The sequence below is a fragment of the Microtus ochrogaster genome, unplaced genomic scaffold (assembly GCF_000317375.1).
Source record: "Microtus ochrogaster isolate Prairie Vole_2 unplaced genomic scaffold, MicOch1.0 UNK19, whole genome shotgun sequence".
Taxonomy (NCBI): Eukaryota; Metazoa; Chordata; class Mammalia; order Rodentia; family Cricetidae; genus Microtus; species Microtus ochrogaster.
This window is the reverse complement of record NW_004949117.1, coordinates 2,743,206-2,761,902: the sequence shown is the minus strand read 5'-3', so window position 1 is coordinate 2,761,902 and position 18,697 is coordinate 2,743,206. Positions and strand designations below refer to the sequence as shown.

The window sequence follows — 18,697 nt, the reverse complement described above, 5'->3', positions numbered from 1 at the left end:
TGGAGTAAAACTTAAAAAAGGAAAAGGGAAGTAAAATAAAACCATACTGCTTGGTTTCTGTTGTTAGCAACTTCTAATAATTGTATTTGATTATGAACTTTCAGACAAAACTGTTTATATAATTATTTGATACTTAGATTGATTGTAGAACTAAAGCTTAGTAATTGAGCCTTACACTGACTTTTAGAACTGTTTATTTGGAAGATTCTTGATTTAGTACCAGGGACTATACTCCAGGTGAAGACAAATTTACTTTAAAAATGACAGTCTAATAGTAGGAGTTCTTTATCTTCATAGTTTTTGACTCAGAATTTTTTTGCACAACTACTTTACGCACAATAAATACAGACAAACAAAAGCATACATAGAGTGGCGTTGCATTGGCTCTGTCTTAATGTTAAGAAGTAGTTATAACTGACCAGTTTTAATGAAACTGACGGATTGCTCTCTTTGTGTTTAAGAGCGCACAGAGAAGTTCCTCCTCTTCATCAGCGCCTTCCATTTCCTCCAAACAGAGCTTCACAGTTCTGTCCTTTATACAGGGAGGAGTCAATAGCAAAACTGAGCACAGATAAAATCACACGACAAAAATATATATAAATCCCTGTGGATAAATCATTCTATTTACTTCTTGAGAAGTCATTTCAGTAGAATACACTGTGTCCAATATTGAATTATATGCACTGTTGCAATAAAAATTTGTAATGAAACATAAAATCATTCAGTATTTAAACGGGGTGGAAGAATTACTGGTTTCCTGATAATGTGGGAATAAGTTTGCATGCTTGTGAGATGCTATAAAATGTGCTGTCTGCTTCTGCACATGCCAATGTATGGTATTGTCTCAGCCCATGGTGTGCTCCCATGTAGAGCGGACAATGTTGGGCATACAAATTTTCACCCATGTGTTGCATTTGTTTTTCCTTATTAACACTACAATGACAACATGGAAGAATAGAAACACAGAACCAAAAGAAAGGCTGATACTGTTTTTACCATACCCACACTCCAGGAAGGATCATAACTAAATTCTTTAAAATAAAAGCCTTTTCTTCATTTCTTGCAAGTGTCTTTGATGGGGAAGGCACCGCCCTTCCAGCATGTCACTCCAGTGACTGAATCCTGGATGCTCAGTCTGAAGTTTCTTCCTTGCTCCTTACAATTCTGCCATATTTTGTGTTTTGTCAATAAAGCTGTTACGTGCAAGCTTACCTCATTCCTTGTACATAATTTTTCTGATAACCTCTCTTTATTTATTTTTTTACTGAGATGAGCTCTAATTTGCTCAGTTCATTTTTCTAGTAGCAGTTCACTTAACCCACACTTAGAAAATATATGATAAGTTGGTTGGAAGAACTAAGGATATTAGGAAAGAAGGAAAATGCTCACAATGCTCAATTTTGCATCTCTCTACAATACTGTCAGCTTTCAGTTAAGTTCATCTTCTGGTTTCCAGCATTTAACAGATGAAGGTGACAAGGACACCACAGTCTTTGACTCAAACCCTTCCATGTTCTTAAATAAAATGCTCCAGGACAGCTAGCGAGCCTTCAATCTTACTTCAGCCTTGAAACTCTTGAGCAGAGGACAAACCCCACGAATTCTTACTTTCAAACTGTGAAGACTCTTGTTGCTTAAAAGATTCAAAATCAAGCAGGAGTGAGCTCAAGCACGATATACAACACAAAGGAAAGGAAAACTCATCAGACAACGGAGCGGTCTGATTTCTCAGGGAGATGTGATGAGGAACAGACACAGCGGTGAGCAGCAACTCCGTAGCACATACGTTCCAAGCCATGCTCCAGTGACTTGGACGGCTGTTGACATTCATGCCTATGATTTCCAGCTCTCAGCTCCCTAAATTCCATGGCTTAACTTTTCAGTGTGAATGGCTTTACAAGACCTGGCTTCTCTCAAAAGGATATTTGATAGGGTATTGGTGTTTATGACAAAAACACATTTACTTAGATTCTTCTAGCCCAAGCAATGAGTGGAGATTTTTCTCTTCCCAACGCATGTGTTGAACAGTGAGTAAGAAGTGAATCCAAGATAAATCATGGATGAAAGTTTCCGACAGAGTTATGTCATGTGAGGCAGAAGTAATAGCATAAACCTGAGTAGTGATAGCTTCTCAACAACCAAGAAGTGAATTCCCTTCTTCGCACCTTGTTGGAGTAATCCTGACAGGAGCATGAACACAGAGGGTGCTCTTCTAAGAACACAGTTGAAGGAACTCACTGTTAACCAATACAGTTCAAGGACTGTATTTATTTACTGCAAAAATATATCTTTCATAATGCAAACAGAGAATATCTCAACACTGAAACTTTGGCTGGAACATTCAAGTCTTTGCATGAATCTGCCGATAATGTTGGTTGTGGAACCAAGGGGCTAATGAGAGATACAGTCTGTGGCTATGACTTTAAAATAGTTCTGAGAATTATGTAGCTGATAATAATGAATAAATAATCGCTAAAATCATTCTGGCAGCTGAGAACTGGAAATCACAGACATAAATGCCAGTATCTTCGGTATAGATCTCGGTGTTACATTATAGGTAACCTTAATATGCTTAATGAGGTCGAATTATGATGCCAAGAGACACATTCAGAACTGAAGTATGATGTGAATGTGGATAGAAGCAGATCCATGTCATGTTGTCCTTGGTACTAGACTGACCCTAAGTTGAAATGATGTCACTGTAGGTGAAATTTTTTTGTTTGTTTTTTTAGATAAGGTTTCTCTGTAGCTGTGGAGCCTGTCCTAGAACTAACTCTTGTAGACCAAGCAGGCCTCGAACTCACAGAGATGCAATGACTCTACCTCCTGATTGCTGGGATTAAAGGCCTGAGCCACCACCACCCAGCCAAGGTGACGTGGGTTTTAAGGCTATTATTTGATAATGATAGCAAGGCAAAAGGGCCTTCTCAAGGAAAACTTACTCTAAAACTTTTCATGGTTTTCTGTGTTCTGATAAGGTGTGACAGAAATGCCAACTTAAAATTCATTTTACTAGGTTTAAAACTTGAGAGCAGAGCATTTCATGGATTAAAAAAAAAGTGCATTTATCCACCACACCCTGTATTTTCCACTAGGTTCCCTGTGCATCACAGTAGAGGAAAAACAATGTCTCTGCTAACACGGAAAAGATTTTCTAGAGTAACACAAAAAGGATGTCAGAATGGTTGATGGTAGAAATGCCTACTCTTATATTAAAAAAGAGAATTACAATTCTGAGAAAAAGAGTCATTTATATAAAGCCTTCACCATCTAGTATGGAGCTGACCTCTTTCCTGAGAAAACCCACACTACTCATGATCTATATCCCTGGGTTTTAGGTTAGTATTTCCTACACTTCTGCCAATCACTGTAACAACTTCTGGAGGATGTTTGTATGTTTACAGCATTTTAAAAGTTCATGGTTTTCTTTAAATCAATAATTATGTAAATACAAAGGCATTTTAACCTGTGAAGTTCATAGAATCCCTTTAGAGAAGAAATCAGTTCAACTTGCAATAATGGAAGAGGAAAAGAAAATATAAGAAAAAAAAAACATATCTGGATCTAGGAGGAGCCACTTTGCCTACCAGAGCCTCTGCGAATAAGAAAAAGAAAAACTCTGCTCTTTTTTTGGGTAAAAAGTGATTATTAAGTGTGATAAAAGTTGCAGTTATTTTAGAAGCAAATTGGAGTTTCTCTTTGAAACACTCAAATGCTTAAAAAGACTTGGAATGGTACAAAAAAACATTGACTTTCTTATATCAATCAGTGCTGTTTGATGGTGTTTGCTCTAGCAGCTAAAATCTTTTTCAAAACCCTGGTAAAGCTGGTCTGAATGTATAACTGTGTTTTAAGCACATCTCTCCATTTTTTTTTTTTTTTACTGATTCTATGTGAAAATTTATCACCAAGATTGACTGCGATAATTATAAAGCATTTGGAAAGAAGTAGTGTTCTATATACCACTAAGAGCAACCTAGATTAGTTTAAAGGCAGAGTACCTGGTGCTTCAAGCAATCAGAATTCACTCAGAATGATGCTTAGGCCATTGCCATCACAGATGAAGGGGGAGACAAGCTTTTAGGTATGCCAGCAATGGCTTGCAGGATAACAGATAAATCCCTGTGCAGAGCTCAGTGATCTCTAGGGACTTGCTCTTCAGTTTCCTGACCAGTAGTTCGAACCCCTTTCTCAGTCATAAGAAACCCCACACTTCAAACCAACAAAAGGCAGCTCAGAGCAAGGCCGCTGGGACTTACCTCCCGTGAGCATGAGGGCACATTTGCACATACAGTTGTCATTGTCGGCATCCTTCGTGCTGAAATCAGCGCCATGGAGGATCAGGCTGCTCTGTTTGCCTGCTGTCCCCGTGTGACCCTTTAAATATAACCTGCAGTTAAACAGAGCGAAAGATCAGCCGCTTTGCAGAACAACGTAACCTAGACGGCAATCTGTTAGCTGTTTAATCTCTCCTTCCTCCTTTCTTTGAGCTCAGCCCTTCCAACAAATCACTTTCTGAACCAAAAGTCAAAAGATAAAAGAAGACAAGAGATAGAGAGAGTTAGAGAGGGAGAGAGGAAGGAAAGAGGGATGGAGATTATGGTGTGTGTTTGGGGAGGGGGAGGGCACAGGCTCTAAATTACGAGTTGGTAAGCCTCTCTGTGACCCGAGTTTGGGATTTATTTTGCTATGCATACAAAAACCCATGTGTTTCTCTGATAACGCGGGACCTACAAAAAGAAATAAAATTTATTTTTACAGTTGTTTCAAATTGAAATTCCCCTTAGAACATCAATGCAGCAGACTATTTTATTAACACCTCATACAGACAACATGATAAACATTTTTAATATGAATGCAACCACTGAGACTGAGCCTAGGTGACAGGTGCTTGTTCGGTACAGCTCATAGGAAAGATAAAGGTGACCCCAACATGTAACAGTATCTTCAAAACAAATGTTTGTTGAGCACACACTGTGTGTCTCTCTTCCTACGGCTCCTTAGTTAGGCCTTTCGACTTAGGTCACATGCCACACTTCTGTATATGAGCTATTTATTTCTAGTGGCTTAACAAAAACTGTGTTCAAAACCTCAGTAGCTGCCTAATCTTAAAACTGACACTATGTAAAGAACTCCAAATGACTCTCTAGAAACATTTCTTACATGCATCTTTCAATAAGTTAGATCAAGGTCTTTCTCCTGATGTGTGTACAGCAAACCCTCAGATGCTTTGAATACAGGCCTGGCGAACACGCCTCCAAAAAATTGAATTTTCAAGATCATCTCTGACAACTAAATATTTGTAGACCATCTACGGATTACACATGGGAACCATGGGAAATCACAGAAGGCATCTGGTGCAGCTTTCTATCGGGTGGTTATCTTTCTTCTCGCCTTTTTCACTTCTGAGGCCATGGTTCTTCAGTTGCTTCCTTGGGGCTCTGAGCATCTATGCTACAGTGATAAGCATAGCCAGTTTGGTACTTGTGATTGTCTCCCTTCCTCTCTAGCAATGTAGATTCTCACCAACATCATTTAGCAAAGTCCAAAGTGTCTGTGCCCCCACTTCTGTGAATAGTACCCACACGTGATCAATGGGGGTTAATATTTGCATGTAGAAGAGTCTCCTAGGATCTGCACCAGCTCTGGCAAGATACTAAACAGTAGTAATAGAGGTCAAATAAGATTTGAAGATTATATAAATACATGTGACTTGTGTTTGCATGTAGGTGTATGTATGATGTGATATTTTCTCATTATTTAGTGATGTTTACTAATTTTTGTTTTAGGGAATAATAATAAGTACTGTATCATATTTGGAGAGTTTTTTTGTTCTTTTGCTTTTGTTTGTTGATTTTAATCCAGATTTTCAAATATACAGTTAAATCTCATTTAGTCTGGCTGGTGTCAGTGGCTAACAGAATTTTCAGTTCGGAGAAGCATACGGAGTTTCCTAATCCTGCTCTTCTAACACTGAATGGTCACAGTTTCTGTTTTCAGACTCCGAGAGGCAGGATAAATGTCCCACATGCTAATGTAGGAAAAAAGAAACCCAATCCCTATTCATGATATTATGAAGGTTTAGTCTTTTTCCTTGTTTCTCCTTTCCCAATATGAGATATTTTCTCCTTAAGTGTATTTCTAATGTCTAAATACATCGTTTTATAAGAATTTCTAACAGCGAGTAGTCAGAGCAATATTCCTCTCTCTTTCTTGTTTCCCTTCTCTCCTTTAAAGATTTGTTTTTATCTTCTGAGTGTGTTTTGCTTGCATGCATGTCTGTGGTCCTGCATTGGTGTCTGATACCCGAGGAGATGAGAAGCGAGCCTTAGATCCCCTATAAATGGAGTTACTCACAGTTCTGAACCAACATTTGGGTGCTGGGAATCAAGCCCAGGCCTTCTGCATCAACAGCTAATGCTCTTAACTATTGAGTCAACTCTCCGGCTCTTTGTTTCTTTCTTTAGAACGAAACGCCATTGTCCAATTTGCATCTTTCAAAGTCATTTGTCATCATGTATGAATGAAAATTGAAATGACATTGTACATTACATATTTCCTTAAGCCTGAATTTGGTGCGCTATTTTATTACCATTTCCCAGATATCCCATATTCTTCTCCAGCAGCTCCTAGAAGCTAAGGTCTGAATGTATCACAGTTGTAATGTTTGCGAGAGCCTTTATGCCTCTCGATGTGCACACAAGAATAGATATATGCTGAAGTTGAAGATGACATCTGTAGCATCTACTGTCCCTATCCTTCCTCTGATGGAAGATTGGTGCCCTTGTCAGGGTCATTTCCTTTGAATCTTTCCAGTTCTTTTTTTTTTTTTTGTCTCAGTTTTCCAAATACAAAACCATGTTCAACTTATTATGTGTACAAATGCTATATCATATTTCTTGTTATTTCTTCTGTTTTTTTGTTAGTAAATGATTTATTAGTATTGAGAACTGCTTCAGTGAGATGGGACCCCAAATGCACACAGGACAGAGCATGATGGTGTTGCTCTGAGAATTGCTTCAGTGAGGTGGGAAGACACACAGAGAGACACACTAGCAGCTCTCATGTAGATAGGCTTACTGTTATAGACAGAAATGAATGAAAAGATATTGTCTCAAACATGATGGAAGGTGGGGACTAACTCCCAAGGTTGCCTTCTGATCTCCACATATTCATGCCCATACTCACACACATAAACACTCACAAACATCTACTAAAAAGACTTCCATTTCTTCCACTTTTGCAGCTTGTTTTTAGGATGCCAAGAGTCTTTTTCATTGTTCAAAGGAAAGTGAGTGGTATGTATGACAAATTGGAGGCTGCCCTTGAATCTGAAGTGATAGATGTGGTCTGAGATATCGACCTTAAGGTCTTAGGTACTCACAAGCTGAGCATATTTTTATTTTTATTTCAAAGTCTCTCTCCTGCCAGCCTGGGAAAGTGATTTGTCATTCTTACAGTTACTTGAAAAATATGTGGATGACATCACTTCCACCACCCCACACCAGTATTTCTTCAGAGCCTGTTAGTAGTGACCCAATCAGACAGATTTTCACAATAGAGTCATGTCACTGATGCTGTGACCAAGGTCCATTATTACTGGTTTAACATCTTCCTCAATTTATCTGCACCCCTAATGAAAGGGCAGGGTGTCATCAGTAAGGAAGGCTCTTAGAACAGGCCACAGCATCGCCATTGAAAGATACAGGTCCATCTTTTGCTGAAAATAAAGACAACATTTTAATTGATGATTTACATTGAAATAAAACAGTGTTTGCTTTAGTTTAGACTTTTGGAAAGAAAGACATTATAAACAGAGACTCCTCGTTCATTTTCTGGCTGCCCAGGCCTGAATAATCACACAGAAACTATATTAATTACAACCTTGTTTGGCTGATGTCTCAGGCATAATTCTAGCTAGCTCTTCCATCTTCATTTAATTAATTTCTATTATTTTATATTTTACTATGAGGCTCCTGGTTTGTTAAGGAAATACAATTCTAAAACAACTTTGTGATTTCATTTACCACAGTCAGAATGGCAAAGATCAACAAAAGAGCTGAAAACAAATACTCAAAAAGAAATGGCAAAAAAAAAAGAAACAAACCCAAAAATAAAAATAAAACAAAACAAAACACCCAAGACCAAAACCAAGATCAAATCCAAAAACAAAAAGAAAAAAAATCTCATTCACTGTTTATTGGAATTCAAATTGGGGGGAGCCACTCTGGATATCAGTATGGAGAATCCTAATTAAACTTAATTAAATAAATGAAAAAATCTGCCATATCACCAAGCTATACCACTCTTGTGTATATGTCCAAAGAAATCAACATCCCCCACAGATAATGACTCAGCCATATTCACTGGTGTTCTATTCACAATAGATCAGAAATAAAAGCAACATACAGGTCCTTCAACTGACTAATAGATAATGACAATATTACATACATAAATAAGCTATGAAATACTATTCCATAGCAAAAAAGAAAAAAAACCGAAATGATGAACTTTGTGGGTAAGTGGGTAGCATTAGGAAAGATCATATTGAATGAGGGAACCCAGACCCAGAAAGACAAACCACATCATCTCTCATCTGAGCTTCCTAGCTCCAAATCTTCAGATGTGAGTAAATAACCTGGAGAGATTCCAGAAACCAGCAGAGAACAAGCGACAAACATAGTGATAAAGTGTGGAAGAGCAGCAGAAGACAATGACAGGGCACATCATGTGATCTTAAGAAGTAGTGGTTAAGAAAGAAAAACAGGGGATCAATTAGAAAGAAAGGAAGAAGATAAATATAGAAGAGAGAAGGGCAAAATAATAGTAAGGATGTCAGAAAAAAGTCAAAAGAAACTATATTATCAATGATTTCCCTAAAATACTTATAATACACATAAGTTTGGAGTGCAAATATCATATATAATTTAAAGGGAAATTTCCCATCTGGGCTCACAGTGCATCCTCCAAGGCCCAAAGAGTGTCTAACAAACATCCCAACACCAGTTATGAGAAGCCCTTTTGTATTGGTCAGGGTAGTCCAAGTGACTCCTAAAGCATTATAGACAGTTCACGCCCAGAAATGAAAGACAAGTTCCAGTTGCTGAAGACAGCATGTGTTTCAGACACAGGACCCAGAGACACCTGAGCTAGCACTGATCTAAAAGCCTCCTGCCTGAGGACTGGCTTTCATGGTGCCAGAAGAAGATGCCACGTAAGATGGCAAAGGAGGGAGCAAAAAGTACTACCCGGCTATGGTGCCTATGAACCACAGCAATGACCACAACTTGGTGCGGTAACTTTAAGGGTACAAAAGTGGTTCAGTACCTTTTCATAACCAGCAGTTCTCTGACTGGACTTAAGACCTGCAGAGCAAGAGTGAAATCATGCCTGGTACTGAAAACCTTACCAACTAATGACCCAGGGCCAGTAAGGTCATGGATCTTGGGGAAAAACCTAAAGCCACTATTTTATTAAACAGTAAAATTCCTAATAATATTCTAGATACTTGTTCTTCTATTCACAGGCATTTCTCTGTCTGATGTGATGAGGATGTCTTGGGGAGTTCTACAAATGATTGATATTGAAGAACAAAGTCGTATGAATGAAAAAATTCATTGCAAAAGTTTGATAGAGATTATTTTTAGAAGGTAGGGGGTGGGGAGGTTTCCTACAAGGTTTGTGAAATTTGAGCATAACTGTGTTTTAAGGCCATCTAGCATCAAGGAAAGAGGTGAACGAATAAATTCCTTCAGTTAATTGAGTGTGTTGCAGGCATCCTTTAGTTAGTGATATCAGAAATCTTAGTATATTCGCATTTCTTGTCTGCATTTGAACTAAAATGTTTTACATTTCTATAAAATAGGAATATATGTTCATCATAGCATACAGGTGACTTTGAGTCATAGATTAGATTTTGTTAATATTGTTAGATTAGTTCTAGTTAAATGATATTTGTAATTTTTTCTATAATGACATCTCAGTTAATTTATTTATCTGAAATTATTCAAAACTCATCCCATTCCACAGCCGATGATCACACACAATCAGAGATTTACTGAAGCACCTCCACATGGGTGATGTGGATGTGAACTCGGGTCCTCACTCACGCACACAAACACTTTTCTCACTGAGACAGTCCACATACCCTCTTTTCGTTAAACTCTCAAAACACTGAAGAACTACCTACCTTTCCTAATGTAATATGATTCGTTATATATGTGCCTCATTTGCTTGACTAGACTGGAAATTTTTAGCTCTTTATGAACTCTTGTAACCCACACACATAATAAACTTTCAATAACTATTTATCGAATCAGTATGAACTAAAGTTTCAAATTGTTTGGAGCTTAAATTTTAGTCATCTCAAGAGGTGGTCTATATGCTGTAACACCCTAACTCTAATAAAATAATTATCTTTTAAAATTCAAGGCCCAAGGGCATTATTTTTTCATGATTTGACCTTTAGCCAATATTCAGGATCTGTTCACATTGTATTTGGGTATTGCTTTAATGAGTATAGATTTTTTTCTATGGCTTCCAATAAAGAAAGACTTAAGAAAATAACTCATAGAACACCCCACTAAAATGACTACTTAAGCCCAAATGGGAGATGAAAGCATCAAGTTTTATGAAGGGACCAATATCACATACAAGTGCCCATTCAATTGAGTAATTCCCATTGGAATCCAGGCATTGAATTTTTGAATCTGTTTCAACAGCTTCATACTGTTTGTTAAAGAACAGAAGTTTAATTTGTTGGTGTTGAATCTTGGGATAGTCCCCTGTGCTGGAGAAGGCTCCATAAGCCTTCTGCAGCACTTTCTTGTGTGTTGAAGAAATGGTGTTTTACCAAAGTCTCCAAAGGCAACATGAGCACTTACTTGTTCCCAAAAGCCTATCTCTGCATTTGTGAGAAAATGATAAGAAAACCCATGAACTTGTCAGTAAATAAATGTCCGGGAGAGACAGTGGTCTGATGATGACCAACATCCACAAACACAAATCTGTAAGGAGAAGCAAAAACTGAAAGGAAGATTGGAAAGAAAAGAGTGTGTGAGTAGGAAGATGAAAACAGCTGATATTCGGTACTTTGATTAGTTAAGAGTTAAGTTATGAGATCAATTATAGAAATCAGAGAGAAATAAGGATCAGGCAGTAAAAAATAAGTACAAATTGAAAGAAAAACCCTGCCAGTGAAGTCACCGATGAAGGTATTATTTCCTTCTTCTCTCCTATAGTCAGGCAATAAGTAAAGAAATAAACAAGTCAACAGCTTCCAAAGAGACTGTGTTTCACACTATCTCCGGAAACGTGAGTTAGGTGAATGACTGAATGGAAATTAAACAAATATGCCTTGATAGGCAAGTGTCTGGAATCAAATTTGTAAATATAGTGAGAAAGAAACCTGGCCCACTAACACAACCCTAAAGGCAGTAAGGTGGAGAAGTCACAGACAGAAAGGATCAATTTTCCCAGGTCCGCACAGTTTTACATTGTTTCAGAGAGTCGATGGAATACTAGGCTCAAAGAACAAGCAACTGAAGAGTGGATGTTGGGGCAGATGACCTCATTTAAGGTCAGCGTTTTCATACACAGGAGCTGAAGAAGATTCATTCAAACATCTATTCCTTAATCAGAGTTCCAGCCCTTTAAAAACTCTTAGGTTTCTTTTGCTGTCTTAGGGAGTGCTTTGTTTCTTGAGTCTAGAACACTTTTACTTGTTTTCTTTCTATACTCATGAAGGACTCTGGAAACCCTAGAAAGGTCCTCTAGCTAACCGGTCCTTTAATTCTCATGCCTACTTCCTGAAAAGATAGTTGCTATAAATCTTGTTGAAAAATTACACTATTTATACTAAGAAGGTGCTTTCTTTTGCAAGACTCAGATGTCTTGAGTTAAGCATGTTATTTATCTTTGCACACCTGTGGTAGAAAGTGCGCTATTGTGGGGATGGGAGGGCAGACAAGCTCCGTAAATTGAAGTTCCAGGGCTCTGCACTGTTAGGGCTTCCAGAATCCCCAAATTCTTAGCCCCAGTGATGATAAGCATTGAAACTCTGGTCTCATTTACTACTGGTCCTTTCGGTATTTACTTTCAGTATCCATGCATATATCATGTACTACTTCTTTATCTATTAGGTTTGGATGATATGCTTTGAGTCTCTCTACTATCACTTAAGATTCCAACCAAATTAATTAATCAACCATTCAGAACTTCTTTTTGAGGTTTTGATACTAAAAATACGGAGACAAGCAATTTATATTGAATATCCCAGCAAAAGTCAATTCTTGGTGTTTCTTAGGGACACTCAGAGGCTTGCCTTGTTTCAAAGCTGATGGTCATATATTCTTTCAAAGAAAATACTGACATCAAGTGTTATTATCTTTGATTTTCTTTGTGTAGTGATGAGGTTGTACCGTACTTTGGCACACACACACACACACACACACACACACACACACACACACACACACACTGGAGACAGACATAGAAGAGAGAGAAACAGAGAGACGGAGAAGAGAAAGGGAAAAAGGGATCTTTGGGAGTCTAAAAAAATAAAATCTTATTTTACAAAGTTTAGAAAAATACAATTAAAATTTTCTGTTACAATTCAAAAAAACAAAGGAACCAAAACATTTCTTCTAGTGCATCTTTCTTTTCTAGTAATACAACACAAAATTGGATCATCAAGAGGAATGATGTGGCATAAAATCCTGACATTCAGTTTTTGTGAGGGTTTATGTGATTGACAAAATCCCTCTTTTGGTGCCTAAAACCTCAGGTCCATTGCCATCTCAAAGAATTTAAGGATTCTTTTTCTTTGACTGGAAAATAACTTGGAACATGGTAAAATCTGATATCTCAATTGGTGTTTTGCAGTACAATAGTCCAAGGGAAGCAGATATAGTCTCAGAGTTATTTCCACTTAGAGAACAGTGAGAAAATTCCTTCCCAGCATCTTCTAGACTGAGGACATAGTGGAGTGATTAAGATGCTAAAAATCATTGAGAGGCATTGTGTGAGGTTTGCTGCAGGGGGAGAATTCCTTCTCTTTTTGTGCTTGATGGAATGTTACGACAAGGTCTGCAATTAAGAACCCAGTGTGTATACGCAGATTCTTCTGCAGACCAAAACCATCCCTGTGTTTACTTCTCTTTACAATTAGTATAATTCCCAGGTCTTCAGCATGGATTATGGTCTTCTATTATCTGCGGCAGAGTGAACCCCCACTTTGGAGATAGTGGCTGTCTTTAAATGAGGCGTGCTCTTTCCTACCTCATTTTTTTGTCTACATACTTTGTTCTTACCGGAATCCCAAGCTCCCTCCTCCACTGCCACCATCTTTCAGATTTGCCTATCACACATACATCCTCACATTTCAGGAGGCATGGGGGATTTCCTCAAGGAAGCCTTTCCCAGTCTTCCTCAGCTTGCTCCAGCATGGCTCATCCATCTGCAATCTCAGCAGAATGACTTGCTTATCTCTAGTACCCAACTATAATCTAAATCAGTTTTTTAGCCAGGCACTTGGGTGTTGAGCTAAATCACAAATATATGCATGTGAAATTTTAGTGACTTCCTGGGGAAGAAAGTTTACATTTCATTTACAAAGAAATAACTAATTTCAGACTGGATCTGAGGCCTGCTCTGTTGAAAGCAACTCATGCCTAGTACTGTGAACCTAGTCAAAGACCCGTGGCAAAGAAGTCCTAGGCACAGGACTGGGCTTAAAACCCATGTTTTGCTAAGATGATATGCTACCAAAATCCTTACTAATGATTTGTCTTTATGTCTATAAACTAGTGCTGCTCCAAGTCTTGAGCAGCAAATCTTCTCTTTGCAGCAAACAGCTAATGCAGAAATTGGTAGCGGCACCGGACTCTGCGAACCAGCAACTGCTGTGTGTTCACTGTTAAACGAGACCCCATTCCGCCACCTTCAACATAACTCTATTGCCAACCTCTGTTCTGCTAGTACCTCTATTGCCTAACTATTTTCCCATAGCTTAGGTTTATTTAAGTTACTCCTGGTGAGCCTTCCCAACTTCCCCAAATAGTCCGTGGCCCCCGACTCATGCCATGCTATTTTTGTTGGTGTTCGTGGCATTTTATTGCTTGTGTGGCTCTTTCGTATCCATATCTTCTCCTATCCTCCAAAATGGTTGTACCTCAGAAACATTTCATCTCACGCATGGAGTTTATAATACAAATTCCATTCATTAAGTCTCTTATCTCTTGGTTTTGGGAAATAATCACAACAAAAGCAACAGATTAAACAGAGTGATGACTTCTGTTAAATGGGAGAAACTATTATTACTCAAGTATGGTGCCACATTCCTGCAATCATAACACAAAAGAGACTGAGATAAGGAGGTTCACAAGTTCAAGACCAGTCTGGAATATATAGTGGGACTCTGTTTTAAGAGAGAGGTAAAAGGTACAGAGATGCTTTGTAAATTCAAATAAAACTACTTGAAAGTTCAGTTTGGAAACCTCTGCCGGATATTTAAGAGAGCAGTGGAGTTCTGCAGAAATAACTTTCTTACTATTTCAAAACATCTGCTACTGGTTCCAGCCAGGACCATAGGGCCACATAGTCCCAAAGATCAGAGAAATGAGAAACATTTCACAAAAGGAGGGGGGGGCAAGTTTTCCAATACCTCCAAAAATGCATGGTTTGGATTCGCATGGGAAGCTCAAGAGACTTCTTTTCAGTTCATATGAATTTGTTTTGTAGATTTGGAATGAACTTCAACTTTACCTCCTCATTTTACTCCCGAGGATCTGAGCTTTGCAAAAGTGAAGCAACATGTCCAAGGTCATTCAGAAAAGCAACTACAGATCCAACTCTGGAGTTCACGTCTCTGCTTTCCCAGTGCAGTATTTAATGCACTACAACAAACCGCTTCCCAAAATAGGTTCCAATCAAAAATAAACTTGCGCAAAAAAGTGTGTTTAGTGGCCAAATCATTTCAATTCCTTTCCCAAAATTTTCTCAATATTCTCAGATTTTACTCATCTGTTAATGTAGAATCTTTCCAGGCAAAGTCACTCAGTTCTGATCTATGTATCACTCAAAGCCCACAAACATGGAAATAACAAAAGTAAATATCCACCTACATGAATTACAGGAGGCATAGCCATATCATGATTAAAGAAGCAATATAAAGTGATATAAACTATCCTCAGATTTAAGTAATTCAAGTTTTCTACTATGTGCAGAGTGGCTCATTTTACTATCTGTAATGCTATAAGATTTAATAATTATGCCCAAAGAAGAACCGTAAAACAAAAATTAAGTTCAGATCTTTATTACTTTCCCAAGATCTGATAGAAAATAATCCTACAACATATATAGTTTAAAATGATGTGTTTTTATATTAAAGTTAGAAAATCTTTATTCAGTTGTTCTGTTCTGAAAGTAGTATCACAATTAAATTTGTTTTAAAATAATAAAACATACTTTTTACTTATAATAACATAAAACAATAATGTCCAATGATGCATTACGCACATTCAAAATGCTAGCAAGAGGAAAATCAAAGCTAAACTCATTTAAAAATTATTGGTTTAATAAATTTTATAAGCTTTGATTTTTCATAAATCATTTAACTTAGTCCAGCCAATCATGGAATAGATGAACCTTTAATAGGTTTGAGTGTCAGAGAATGTGAAATGTTCAAATTATTTGCCTTAAAGATATAGTTAAATCTAATCGGGAACAATAATCAATAAATAAATGTCCTGGAAAAAAATCATGACGTCTTTAATAATATCAGTTTTCTATAAACACTATTAATATTTTACTAATTACATCAATTTTTGAATATTTCCTAGTTATGAAGTATTCAGAGAGTTATGACCAATGCAATGAGTGGCTCTGCTTTAGATTCTGAATCCATATAATGAATAAATAAATAGTAAACCACAAAGGAAGCTATTAAGATAATGGAATAGATGTCAAGACAGATTATATTATTATAATATTTAAAAATTATGCACGTCTATGTACCAAGTATGTGCCATGTGTCCACAGAGTCCAGAAGAGTTTCTCAGATCATCTGGAAATGGATCTTCAGATAGTTGTGCTGCATTGTGGATGCTGGAAGCCAAACCTGGGTCCTCTAGAAGACATTCAGTGCTCTTAACCACTGATACGACTCTCAATTCCTCACATCAAAATAAGTTGAATTTAAAAAGTCTCACACTTGTATGACTAAACTTATTTATCAGGTACAACATAAGTTTATTCAATATTTCTGATGAGAGTATATTCTCACATAAAGATAAGATAATTCAGATATAAATATAATCAGTGATCTGCCAAAGATACAGCTAAATTATACCTATATCTATTTATTTGGGGCCCTTCTTTTCCACATATCTTGGTTTTATAAGTACAAATCAATGTAGCAAAATGCTACTGATGAAAACCTGAAAACAACATCCTTACTAGTTAGTTTTCACAGTACTGGAAGGAGCTATACAAGCTACTGGAGGAGAAGAGTAGTAATTATAGCCAGACTGGCCTGGCAAGCCATGTCCATCTTGCAATAGTATCATGAACATAATGGAAGTAACCAACCACTTTCTGACTGGATTCAAGTCCTGTTCCATGAGATGAAACCCATCCATGGATTATTACCAGGCTTTGAATATATCCAGACATGCCGTAGACACTAGGAAGAAGCCTATTATGAAGATAAATGGACATAATACTCAATAGACTCCTAGTTGCTCATTTACATATCCATAAAACAATGAATCTTCCAATCATCATTTGATGGTGATTAATACAGTGACCCACACTGACCAAGGTGCATAAAAAAGCAGACTGTAGAGATCTCAGCTTTAAAGGAATACAACCACCACCACCCCACTAATACCACCCATCCAACACCACCACCCTACTACCACCATCACCACCCCCACTACTACCCCCCCACCATCCCCATCCCCCCCCACCACCACCATCACCGCTCATCAAGTGTCAAGGATCATTGTGCAAGAGGGGTGGAAAGAATGTAAAAACCCAGACACAGAGGTTGACTACATGGAAACATCTGGACACAGCAGAACAGCTGTTCATATGAACTCACAATGGTTGGGACACCACGTAAAAAACTTGTGAAAGCCAAAGGTGAATCAAACTCAGTCATGGACAAGGAAATGGGGTACAAAATCCCACTTCTATCTATATGGGGCTTTTGACAGTTGTTAGCTGCAAAGAGAGGAAGAGGGAATTCCCTGATGAGTACACTATTCTCTAGCAGAAGACGATGCATTCAAGAATATTTGGGCAGCACATGTTAATCTCGCAGGATTTTTTTTAAAGAAAATGTTGTTTGGGTAGGGAAGGGAAGTGGATCTCAGTAGAGTTGTGGGAGAGGAGGTAAACATAGCCAAAACACATTGTCCTGGCTTGTCCACCATGCCACATGGCATGCATTGATTTCAATGTAATTACCATAGCAAGCAACACAACTCTGTTTTTCTGCATAACCATGGCTAGTATATTCCTGTTGGTTTTATAGACAATGAACCCAGATTTCTCTAGAGCCTGCACAGCTCTGATTCTCATTACGGCATTGTTTTCTTTGCACTCCACGGAGCACAGCGTCTTCTCAACTCCACGATTAATCTGTTATTTTGAAAGTAGAATTTATTGTTGTGCTGATGATTGTATATTTGTTTTTTAACCGTGTTTTGAAAGAGCAAACTTTTCTGAGAAGTTAAAGGTCACTTTAATCCCTAAACTGACAGAAACTCTTAACTATTTATTAGAGACATAAAATCCAATTGTTTATCAAGTAATTCAACAGCCATAAAATAGAAATGTAGGCATAGAAGTAGAGCGACAGCTGGAGTGATGCTCCATGGGTAAGAGCTGCTTTTGTAGATAAGCTAGGTTTGGTTCCCAGCATCCACATGTGGTTCACAACCATACATAACTCCAGCTATAGAGTGTCTGTTACATTTTTATGACCTCTGCAGGCACCAGACACTCACATAGTGCGCATATATACATGCAAACAAAAATTCATACTGTTAAAGCAAATCTTTGTAAAAAAAAAAGTACCAAGCTAGAAAATAATTTTTAAGCTTCAAAAAGCTTCACAAACACTTTAATCTATTGGGCTGGAAAGTTGAGAACCCCGGCAGGATGAGGGTTCTCACCCGTGGTCCAGGTTTTAGGAGATCAGGGCCATTGTGGGCTACAGAGTAAGTTCCAAGGTTAGTCTAGCTTGCAGAGTGAGACACAAAACTCAAAGCACAGAAAGAATGGAAGAGAAGAAAAGAAAGAAGAAAGGATCAAAGGAAAGGGAAAGAAATTTGAGAATAAAAGAGAAGAGGCAATGTGCATGGAAGAAAAGATTAGAAGAAACGTGCTGTCGTAGACTTAGGGGTTTTATTTTTGTCAGTTTAGAAGACTAGCTAATGCATGGTCCTTCATTGTGGAATGGCCGTACACATAGTGCATAGTTATAAGACCAAACTTCAAGTTCTTCCTTGCAGCCCTTTAGCTCATGTGACTTTGTGCAAGGTGCCATGCCCTGGTTTTCTGATGTGAAAACAAAGCATCTGACCCATAGACAGTATACAAGTGCTTACAGGATTTATCAACACTTGCTAATTCTGTTAACAGTTGGAACTTGGATTTTTATGGAAATTGTTCCCCCACACACAGAGAACAA

General features: G+C 37.8%; 1 protein-coding gene across 2 annotated transcripts in view; it reads right to left on the bottom strand.

The window, feature by feature from the left end:
* Window positions 1-18,697, bottom strand: part of Angpt1 (angiopoietin 1) — a 223,783-nt gene that overhangs the window by 9,796 nt on the left and 195,290 nt on the right. For both annotated transcript variants that reach the window (XM_005367515.3, XM_005367516.3), the window contains exon 8: window positions 4,260-4,390. In XM_005367515.3, the coding sequence (XP_005367572.1) occupies window positions 4,260-4,390 (131 nt within the window). The remainder of the gene's footprint in view (window positions 1-4,259; window positions 4,391-18,697) is intronic.